The sequence below is a fragment of the Hippocampus zosterae genome, chromosome 12 (assembly GCF_025434085.1).
Source record: "Hippocampus zosterae strain Florida chromosome 12, ASM2543408v3, whole genome shotgun sequence".
Taxonomy (NCBI): domain Eukaryota; kingdom Metazoa; phylum Chordata; class Actinopteri; order Syngnathiformes; family Syngnathidae; genus Hippocampus; species Hippocampus zosterae.
The window spans coordinates 658,312-669,247 of NC_067462.1; the positions used below are offsets into that span (position 1 = coordinate 658,312).

The following is a 10,936-nucleotide window of genomic DNA, read 5'->3' on the forward strand; positions in this document are numbered from 1 at the left end:
GGGCGAAATAAATTCAAAGAAATTATTAATACTAAATATTAACAATACCGTAATTCGTTTACATTTGAATTTCTCCCATTCTTCGGCTCACCTGGGCGATCACGTGTTTTATTTTTTTAGTACGATTTCAAACAATAACAATAATCATCCGCATCGAAATCTCAGAGTACTCCGTGACGATTGATGGCTTATCATGCATGTATTTCGTTTTTTTTCTTTTCTTCATGATTATTTTGGTTCTCTGGAGTCTGCGTACATGTGATTGACAGCTGTTCGCGGCGTTCGGGCTGCGCGTGCATTCGGGGTCTTGTGGCGGGAGTGGCTCTCGCGCCATTGGTGGAAAAAGTTTGCCTGGCAGCCGGCTCCGGCTTCCGATTGGGCGACGGAAGCGGCCACGCCCACAACTTGAAAAAAAGCGCTGGTCCGGGCGGGCGGATCAATCCGAAGCGACTCGCTCAGCAAACACTCCACCATGGCGGCCCGGGCAAGCTCCGCGCAGCGCTCCTGCTTCTTCTGAGTGCCGGATTACTTTTCAGGGCCCTTTTTTGTTTTTTGGGGCCGGGGGGGTGGGGGGATTGTCTTTTGCCGCCCGCGGTGCGGGGCGTGCGGGTGCTTCGCTGCGCTCCGGACATGAGTGAGAGGAGGCGTTCGGCCGCCGCTCTGAGCTCGAGAGCCAGCGCGTTCTCCGTGGAAGCCCTCATCGGCTCCGGCAAGAAGCGGAAACTGCGGGCAGCCGCCGCCGCCGCCGCAGCCGCCGCCGGCGGCGTCTCCGGCGTCGGCTGGGACCACCACAAGGACGACGAAGTCGACGACGACGACGACGGCCTCCACTTGGACGATCCGGCACACTGCCTCGACATGGACCCGGGTCAGTGCGCATGCTCGCAACGCCACACACGCAGCTTCTTGTCTTTTCTTTCTTTTTTTTCCATCTTCCCGGAGAGCAAGGCGCGTGAAGGCAGCGCGGCTCGGCGAACGGTTTGGCTTTAGGCCCGCGGAGGCGCGCGCGTTCAAGTACGCGTCCCGTCCCGAATGGTGCCAAAACAACAACGTCGAGCGACGTGTTTTAAATGAAGTGTCATGTCGATGTCGGTGGAAGGACGAAAAGTAGCACGTTTAGCGCCATTTGAACCGTCTGCCATGATTGTTATTTGCGCGACTGAGCGCTGACGGTGTTGCGCCAAGCGGCTTCGGTGGCAGCCTGCAAACGGCTTGATGTTGTCAAACGTGATTCATAAAATTCCGCCTCAGAAAGTGTAGCCGCATCACATCCTTTCAACCCGGGGTTTGAAACGACACCGTTTCAGCTTCAAGGATAAAAATAAAACCGTCGGGGCGTTCTGCGAAACGTAAATAAGAATCCTAAATAAGACATATAAATATCTAAGAACGTCGTTATTTGTTCAAGATGAGATTTTGGTCGGGCGTATTGACCAGTTTTGGTTGAAGCGCTACGCGAAGGCTTCACCGACGGCGGGTGGCCGCGAAACGGGAGCGCGCAAGTCGTCCGTCTCGTCGAGGGGATCAAAAAACGGAAGGCCGCGCGTGCGTTTTTCTCGTTTTCGGCACGGATGGACTTGAGAACGTGTCGTCAACCACAATATCGTCACGATGACGTCCAATTTAGAGCCAAAGAGGCACGCGAGTATTTGGAAAAGCCGTCCCTTCATTTTGAAAGCAACGATGCGAAGAAAACAAAAGCGAGCTAAAAATCACATCAAAGACAATCGGCCCCCCCCCAAAAAAGGAAGAAAAAAAAGCCGTCCATTTTTAAGGCTACGCTCGCATGACGCGGGCTGTCTGGACGTTTGAGTCGACGAGGCGATTTGACGACGAGCAGCAGCGCCCGTACAAGCTGTGGATCGCTCGGCAAAAAGCAACTCGGACGTGTCGGAGAGACGACTCGGGGACGACCGCATTGGCGCGGTTTTTGCACCGGCAATCTGAAACGTAACTCGATGCGCGTGGAAATGTGCTTCCCCAAAAGCTGCGGAAGGAAAAAAAAAGCTAAAGAAAAGGAGACGCCGGCCTCCTGTCACGCGCACTGCACGGCCTCTCGGCTTTTCGTTTTCTTTCTCCCCAACGCCCCCCCCCCAAGTGCGTAAAAGCAACAAAAAGACAAAATGTTTTGTTCGACCCACGTAGCAAGCACTCTTTCGTTCTCATCATTTTGCAGCATTTCTTGCTCCTTTTCGTTGCGTTTTTACACCAAGCAGATTTCATTATCCTTCAGATGGGTGGGGGTCACCGCCAAGACTGCCACAATTTGTCTGTTGGGCCACGACTTTTCCCCCGGCGTGTTTTCTTTTTTTCCGAATGGAAGGATGCAATGACAATATCACGTGTGCTACTATTTTATCCCGACTGACACTAAAACCCGAAATTCACCAGCCAATTGACCCATTTTCAAGAAAACGCAAATCAACTCAACACAAAAGTTTCCGAAGAACTATCTTGTATTTTGACACTCCCAAGACGCTGCACTCGATTTTCGGCTCGTTTTTTAAAGCATCAGTGGAGTCACCAAACTGCGACCGGCGCAACAAGTCAATCGTTCCACTTGGAGAGAGGGGAACAAAAAAAAAAAAAAGACACCGCAAGGCACTTCGGCTGAGGCGAGGCGAGGACAAGGCTCATTTTCCAGCAAGTGCTACTCGGGACCTTTTCGTTCAAAAAGGTCGCCCCAAAAAGAGCGCGGCCAATCGCAATGTGTCCTGCCCAACTCATGAAGCGCTCGCACGCGCGCGCGCTCCCGTTCGGCCTCCGCTTCTTTTTTTTCTCCTTTGTTTCCTCCGTGAAAACTTGAGTCGTCGTCCTCATCATCGCGTTGGCGATCGTTGGTGTTCTTTTTGACGCCGAGTCCCAAAACGTCTTGCTACGAATTGTTTTTTTTTGCCACAAGTTGCAGCAAGCACGCGAGCCGTGCTTGACGTGCACCTTTGGCCTTTCAGAAAGCACCTGTCGCCGAAAACCAAGCTTTCGTGTTACGTTTTTGCCATTACATCGTCAACGTGCTGGAGAAAAAACGAGGGCAGATTCGGCATCAGCACCCCCCCCCCCTTCCCCACATCACTTAAAAAAACGAACATGCGTTTCTGAGTTCAAAATGTCACTCATTGTTGAGCTGCGTCATCAAGGCGTGACAGTCAATCCCGACACCAACACCCCGAGAAGCGATCAAATTCTAGGTCGCTTTTTGGGAGTCAAGTGGAAGCCTTTGTCTGTATGTGACGACCCCCCCCCCCCTTGTGTTGTGCTCGCGAAATAACTCGTCGCTCGGTGCCGCTCGTGCAGACTCTGAGGCGAGTCCGAACGGCTCGGACGGCTCCGACCTGGCCGAGCGGACGGCGTGCTCCTTCGGCCCGCTGCCGTCGGCCGGGGCGGCGGCGGCGGCCCCCCAGCTGGCTCCCTCTTCCTCGTCCTCCCCGCTGGCGGCGTCCATGGACGAGATCCACGTGGAGCTGCAGTGCGCCGACCTGTGGAAGCGATTCCACGACATCGGAACCGAGATGATCATCACCAAGGCCGGCAGGTAGAGATCACGCACGCTACCGTCCAAAAAAAAAAAAAAAAAAAGCCAAAGGTTGCTGCTCGACCCGGAAATGAGGTTGGGGTGAATTTGGTCCATTTGATGCGGCCGCGAAAATCAGATGGTGGAACCACCCGAGCCAAGTCCAAAGCCACCAAAACGGGCCTTTCCGTTATAAATGGAAACGGACATCGATTCGAACGCGTCACCCCATTTTGGCCCCGCGCTTCAATTTTGCTTTTGTATTCTGCGCGGGTCAAAGTCATACATGCGGAATATTCCCGAGTTCTTTTTGCGTCGTGCTTATTCCACCGCATGTGCGTTCAGTTCAACTTTCCGTATTCGTGTTTTCTCTTCAACGTCGTGTTGCTGATTTGTATTTCTCCAATACAGCTCGATCTGCTGGCTTATTTTAAAAGGCAATTTCAAGATGAAAAAATATATTTTTGTCCAGTTCTTATATATGCAGCATTTTGTGACAACTTTCATTGTGGTCAGCCTATTCCCAACATGACTTTGGGTTGACTAAAATAAAAGGCAAACCTTTCTTAATCGTGCCAATGTAAAAAAAAATTCTCCGAGCTTGATTTTTTTTTGGGGGGGGGGACTTTCTCATTTGAAAATATATCGAATAGTTTGTTCACGCTGCACATTTGCGCATTGGATGTGTTTCGTTTCCTCGAGGCGCTCGCGTCTCGGTCCTTAACAACTCGAGGCAAAATAAATCGGCAGGCTTGCTTGCTCACTTGGAACATTTGAAAACTGCCCAATTCGTCCCTAGAGTGCTAAAAAGGTGACGCCTTTGCCCCCCGCCCCATTCTGGTTGGTTGTTTTTTTTCCTTTTTCCTAAATATCTACATACGACGAGCGCTCGGGAAAACGAGTCTGAAAAAGAAGCGGTCGAGAGGCGGCTCTCGCGCTGCGGTCCACCCGAGGCCCCGACAAAGTGCCTGTCTGCACGCTGACACTTGATTCGCCCGCAGTCGCTTTAGCCTCGCGGAACCTTTTACGATCTTTTTTTTTTTAATTCTTTTCCTCTCTTCGTGTCACGATAAGAATGGAGAGAGCAGGCCTCGGGGTCCCCCCACCACCCCTCCTTTTTCCATCCCGAAGCGAACGCCGTAAAACAGCGGCGCGTCGGCGTCCAGCCGCGATGACGTCAGCGAGGCATTTTAATGAAGCCGCCATTTATTGATCCGGCACAGTCTTCGCTTTCCTCGCCATGTGCTGCTCGCCTGCCCTTTTTTTTGTTGGTTTGAAAACGAGAACACGCATACTTAGTCCACTGCAAGAATGGCCTCGCTTTGTCCATTTCGTTACGACCGCTTGAGCCCATCTTGAGTCATTCTATTTTTGGGGGCGGGAAGAGGGGGGCGCTTGGCCTTTATTGAACATACATTGGCGGTGAGTTGTTCATCAGAAATGTGACCGAATGATGTGGGAAAAGGATCAAGGCTTAATGTCGCGGCGACAAAACGCTCCCAATTCAAGGACGCGAGACCTGTTTAAAAACAAACGGTGGAAAAACATATATTTTTACGTTACGATTGTAAACCTTTGTTAAATTGTTAGTTCTCATTTCACGTTTGAACATTACACATTATACATTCGATTGTCTTTCCTAATTTCTGAAACGTGTTTATGTTGAGAGCGTCTGATTGGCTGAACGAAACAGGAAGTGTTTTGGTAGCCGGAAGAAGGAGTTGTGTTCTCAACGTGCTGCGGTGCGGACGACTTTCCCCCCAATTTTAATAAAACTGCATTCAAGCTTTCGCCCATTCTTAAAGTCGAGCTATCCACTAAAAACAACCAAGCCCTCAACTTACACAACCATTTGGGATAGTTGTCAAAAGTGCAAAATCACTGGCTTGGTGATTAGCTTTTTTATTTTTTGGACTCGACGATTGTTGAGCGTGAACCGCCGTCACAACAAGAATAATATTAAGAGAAGCGGTTTGGCGAAATGAACGGTGTCCTATGACGCGCGTCGTAACCCGAAAAATTTTGCACACATTGAGCTTTGTCCGAACGTGTCTCGGTGCTCACTTTTCTTTTCTTTTTTTTTTGCCACTTCAGGAGGATGTTTCCCGCCATGCGAGTCAAGATTGCCGGCCTGGATCCTCACCAGCAGTACTACATCGCCATGGACATCGTGCCCGTGGACAACAAGAGATACCGGTGAGCCTCCGCACTCGCTGGCCCTGCAATTCGCAAGTTGGTCGAAGCACGCTCGTTGTCGTCACTTGAGCTTTCATAGCGGCCTCGACGAAGCACTTGCGGGAGAGGGTAAAAAACGGCCAAACCACCCGCCACCTGAAATGGTCCAAGCCAATTTTGTCCCCTGCCGCCATCTGAATTTTGACTCCGACTACCCCGGGAACGAAACCGCGCACTGACACATGTGGCGGCGTGAGCCGAGGAGGAAACCGGCCCGGGACACGTTGCGCCGCAAAGACTTCTCGAATTTCCTCAAACACCTGTTTACTCTCAACAAAACGGCGGTTCCTCAACTTCACCACACGCCACTCGTGAGCACAGCGGTCGGCTTAAAAGAAGAAAAAAACGAGTTCTCCCCTGAAGTTTAAGGAAAAAAAGTGACGTTGTCACTTAAAGAGGCGCCACCATGCGGAGCGATAGCGTAACTATCAAGACATCAAAACATCGGTGAGCTAATCGTGCCACACATTGACGATCTCGCCAATTACTCGACAGAAACGAGTTTGCGATTTCGGTAAAACGTCCTCCTCCCAAAATGTGACCAAAGATGATCGGTGACGAAATTGTCTGTTCTCCAAACGAGCTCCCGAAATGGCGCCGAAAGGAGCGTTTGCTTTCCAAGCGAACCGCAGCCAAGGGAGGCCGGCCCGGCACACCAATGTCCGCTGGAGGCCAATTCTGAATGGCCGCCCCCCCCCCCCCCCCACCCCGGCACAATATTGAAGTTGATTGGTAAAATAATCAATTCTTTGATTTAGTAAAGTAATATTTAAGGAAAAAAAAGGACATGACATAAAGCCGTTTGAGTGGATGGGACATTTTCAAAGCGACTTCTTTTCCCAGTGGATTCAAGCGAGCGCAGACTCCAGCACGGAAAGTTCCCCCCCAAAAAGGAATTGACATCCCAAAAAGTATTCTTTCTTTGGCTTTTGTATGTTTTGGCCCATTTCCCGTCCCGGGGCCTCCCATTCCGCCAAAAGGCCCATTTGTACTTTTCATATTTTTCTGCGTGTGCAATAAAATGTAAAAAAAAAAAAACCGACGGGAAGCTGGATGGGCGGGAAAAAGGAGCGTCTGTCAACAGCGAATGGCAAAGCAGCAGCATTGCGCGCAGCGGAGCACGCCGACGTGAAATGAGCCGAGCCTGACGGAAGGCCCGCGCGGCGTCATCTCCCCAAAGGATGAAGATCGCAAATGGACCAGCCAGTCGGAATCGTCAAGCAAATGGAAAGCGAGCGGTGGAAACGTTGGCTGCCGCCTGCCATTCTGCTTGACTCCCGAGCACGGCTGAGCCAAGCGCAATTGTGGAGAACCCGAAAAGCGCCATCGACTCGGCCTGAGAAGAAACCCAAAGAAAGGCCTCACGATTTTCCCAGCAGTAAAAAACACGCTCGGCATCATGGCGGCGCCCATCCGGACAAACGGATCCGGATGCCGTTGTTCACACTGGGACAGAATCAGCTCCGTTGGTCGCCGGCAGCAACCGCCGTGGCATTTTGAGGGGGAGAAAACCCCCCCAAAAGCACCCAAGCCTCCCTCAAAGCGACACCTTTGTTTTCCTCAAAAGAAAACAAGGCACGGCATTGATCCCGGATGCACACCTTCCCTTTGTGAACGGCGCAGCTTCCCGAACAGCGGCTCGCCGTGATCCTTTTTTTGTTGTCTCCGGGCGGATGCGCAGGTACGTGTACCACAGCTCCAAGTGGATGGTGGCGGGCAACGCCGACTCGCCGGTGCCCCCGCGGGTCTACATCCACCCGGACTCGCTGGCGTCGGGCGACACGTGGATGCGGCAGGTGGTCAGCTTCGACAAGCTCAAGCTCACCAACAACGAGCTGGACGACCAAGGACACGTGAGTTGGCGCAACTCCATGGCTTGGCATTCTCGTGCCGCTTTTGGCCTCGGCTCGCCTTTTGCCGCTGTCCGTCGGTCCCTTTACGTGGAAAGTCAAGACGTCCGTTGGCATGCGTGGCTCTGGCATGAATGACAACCGCAAGAAGGAATGCGCTTTGGTTGCCTTTTTCCCGCAGATCATCCTGCACTCGATGCACAAGTACCAGCCCCGCGTTCACGTCATCCGCAAGGACTTCAGCAGCGAGCTGTCGCCCAACAAGACGGTTCCGGCCGGCGAGGGCGTCAAGACCTTCAGCTTTTCCGAGACCGTCTTCACCACCGTCACCGCCTACCAGAACCAGCAGGTACCGTCAACCGCCGTGCCACGTCGCACCGCAGGGGCCCGCCAGCCGCGCTTACCCGTTGGGGTTTTTGCTCTGCAGATCACCAGACTAAAGATCGACCGGAACCCCTTTGCCAAAGGTTTCCGGGACTCCGGCAGAAACAGGTGCGTCCGTGTCCTTGCCGACATCATCCGCTACCTTGTCTTTGAATCGGCGCGTCGGCGGAATCGGGGTGCGGGGCGTCGAACATGAAAGGCGGCCGCCGCCATCTGCTCCGCATTATGGGCGGGCGCGGACATCTATTTCGCTTCTCCAACAATGGCCTCGGTGATTTATGGCCCGCCGTTCAAAGGAAAAAAAACGGCAACACATGAGAAGATGACGCCGACTTTTGCGCTCCGAGGGCCCGTCTCCGCGTCTCGGGTGCCGTCCCAAAACCTTTCCGGCCGACTCCAATTAAGATGCTCGGCCCGCCGTGGGATCTCACGCTTTTCCGCCGCAAACTTCTTTGACTGCGTTGCCAAGCGGGTGACGGCAGGAATCTTGGGGGGGGCCCCCCAGCATGGGAATATTTTGCGTGCGGCTAGTGAGGTCCAATTCCAAATGCTCGTTAGTTTTGTTGTTGTCTCCATGTCAAGTAAAAATGTGAACGCAAACTGTCTGAAACTTTGAGCGAGGTCCGGCGCACAAATGGACACGGACGGCGGCCAATTAGCGTGAGCGCTAACGTAGCGTTTGCGGCCTTGCTCTCCCGCGGACGTCTGCGCCGCGTCAAACGTCTGGGCCGCAAGTCTTCTCTCCTCGCGCTGTCCACCTGTTCTTGAAAAGGCCCATTTGGAAATTGTGTCCTCCGCCGTGAAATCAATGTTTGCCGCACATGGGAGGGGGGAAAAAACACGTGTTGAGCTGAACCGGTCAGAGGACGGAAACCTTTTCGGTGAATCTAAAATCTGATTGGTTAAAAAAAAAAAAGTTTGATGACACAGGCCGCTTCATGTTTAGCAACAGGCATGTTTTTGTGTGTCGCGGCTCAGGACGGGCCTGGAGGCCATCATGGAGACGTACGCGTTCTGGAGGCCGCCGGTCAGGACGCTCACCTTTGAAGACTTCACCAACATGCAGAAGCAGCAAGGTCAGCGCGCAAATTGTTGACTTGCACATTTCGGGCTTTGCTCTCGCCCGCTTTCTGTCGTCCTCCGCGACAAACGTCTGCTTTGACTTTTACAAGCGAGGCTTTGCACGCGCGTGTGTTCAGGCGGCAGCACGGGCACGTCGCCGACCACGTCCAGCACGGGCACGCCCTCCCCCTCCGGCGCGGCCCACCTGCTGTCGCCGTCCTGCTCGCCGCCCGCCTTCCACCTGCCGCCCAACACCTTCAACGTGGGCTGCCGGGAGAGCCAGCTGTGCAACCTGGGCCTCTCCGAGTACCCGCCGTGCGCCCGCGGCAACATGGCGGCGCTGCAGGGCTACGGCGGCCTGGCGGACGGCTCCTACGGACGCCTGCAGGCGGCGGGCGGGGGCGTGGCCGCCGCCCAGCCCGCCGACTCCTTCTTGACGCAGAGGACTTCCTCCTTGATCGGCATGCAGGGCGGGGCTCCCGGCGGCGGTGGCGCTGGCGCCGGCAAAATGGATGCCTACGGAGGCCAGCTGGGCACCTTCCCCGCCTCGCAGCTTCAGTACGTGATGCAAACGGGCGCCGGCGGGTCCGGTGGCGCCCCGGCCGGCGCTCCCTCCGGATCCTCGCCGTCCTCGGCTCACGTGTTCGGGGGGGGGCACCACCACCACCACCACCACCACGTGCAGCAGGGCTCCTACAACGCCTTCTCCCTGCACAACCCCTACAACTTGTACGGATACAACTTCCCCGCCTCGCCCCGCCTGGCCGCCAGCCCCGAGAAGCCGCAGGGGGGGCCGCTGTGCTCCTCCGCCCAGGCCGGCGCCTTTGCCGAGCGCCAGTACCTGTCCAACGGCAACGTGGACACCGTGCACATGATCGGCAACGGCGGCGGCCAGCAGCAGGGCGGCGCCGCCTGCGACGGCCGCCAGTACGCCGCCCCTTCCCAGATGTCCATGCACATGGTGTAGAGACTCGGGGATTGGTGGGGGGGGGGCAGGCGGCGTTCTTCTGACGCAAAATCGGAACATTTTTAACCTTTTAAAAAAGGATGGGAGCTTGCTTGCCTCTTCTTAAAAAGCTCTTCGGGGGGCGGGGGTGCCTCGCGACTATTTAAGGTGATTTGGGGGCGGCAGAAGGGCGGTGTCAGGTCTGAATGCAAAGGGGCTACGCTTCAACAGTTGCGCCGCCCGATTCCACTGCAAGCGATTGAGTGTGGGGAGAAAGGGGGGGGGGGGGCGTTTTCAAGGCCATCCGGGAACTCGTCTTTTGGGAGATATGGACGCCCCATACCGACCGCAGCAAAATCCCTTGACGGATTGACACCTGCCGCCACCATTTTGGAGTGAATTATGTCTCTTAGCATATATAGATATATATAGATGGATCTATGGATCGATCTATATTTCAAAAATGCCGAATGCAATCACTAAGCTTAAACGTGTGAAGTTATCAGCAATAGCAAAGCCGAGTTGCTCAAGTGTGTGTTTTGTGCTATTTAAGTGCTGAGCAGTCCACCGGTTGTTCTACAAATGGGTGACATGGCAAAAAAAAGTCTTCTTTTTTGGTGCAATTGTGCAAATGTAAATAAAAAAAATGTGCCAAGCACATAAAAAGCTCAATAAACATTTTAGTTCAGGATGTCTTTCAATGGTTTTCCTTTCCTTTCGCAACGCGGCTAACATTAGCTGTGTGACGAAAGCCGAAGCCAGGCGCCAACGTGTACGGGATACACCTTTTTCGGGGTAGGGGGGGGGGGCGCGCCCCTTCTCATCCGTTCTGGAGGATGGCTCTACTACTCAACACCAAGCCAGCGGCAGAAGTCTCGGTTTCTGATCCTTTCTGCCCGAGCCGATGAGGACCACCAAGACAATCGGAACCACCTGTTGTTTTCCTTC

The 10,936-nt window shown here is 53.8% G+C and overlaps 1 protein-coding gene across 1 annotated transcript; it reads left to right on the plus strand.

Annotated features, from left to right (window-relative positions):
- The first annotated feature begins 290 nt into the window (after positions 1-290).
- Positions 291-10,046, plus strand: tbx15 (T-box transcription factor 15). Its single transcript, XM_052082013.1, has 8 exons — positions 291-868; positions 3,295-3,532; positions 5,606-5,707; positions 7,428-7,599; positions 7,778-7,945; positions 8,024-8,088; positions 8,959-9,056; positions 9,180-10,046. Exons 1-8 carry the CDS (start codon positions 631-633, stop codon positions 10,007-10,009), a joined length of 1,911 nt encoding a protein of 636 aa, XP_051937973.1. The 5' UTR covers positions 291-630; the 3' UTR covers positions 10,010-10,046.
- Positions 10,047-10,936: the final 890 nt, after the last annotated feature.

What these genes read in the sequence shown, in the direction of transcription:
- tbx15 (XM_052082013.1), top strand. Translation starts at nt 631, where the DNA reads ATGAGTGAGAGGAGGCGTTCGGCCGCCGCTCTGAGCTCGAGAGCCAGC. An exon ending in ATCATCACCAAGGCCGGCAG is followed by an intron (nt 3,533 to 5,605) that starts GTAGAGATCACG and finishes TTGCCACTTCAG; the next exon opens with GAGGATGTTTCCCGCCATGC. An exon ending in CGGGACTCCGGCAGAAACAG is followed by an intron (nt 8,089 to 8,958) that starts GTGCGTCCGTGT and finishes GTCGCGGCTCAG; the next exon opens with GACGGGCCTGGAGGCCATCA.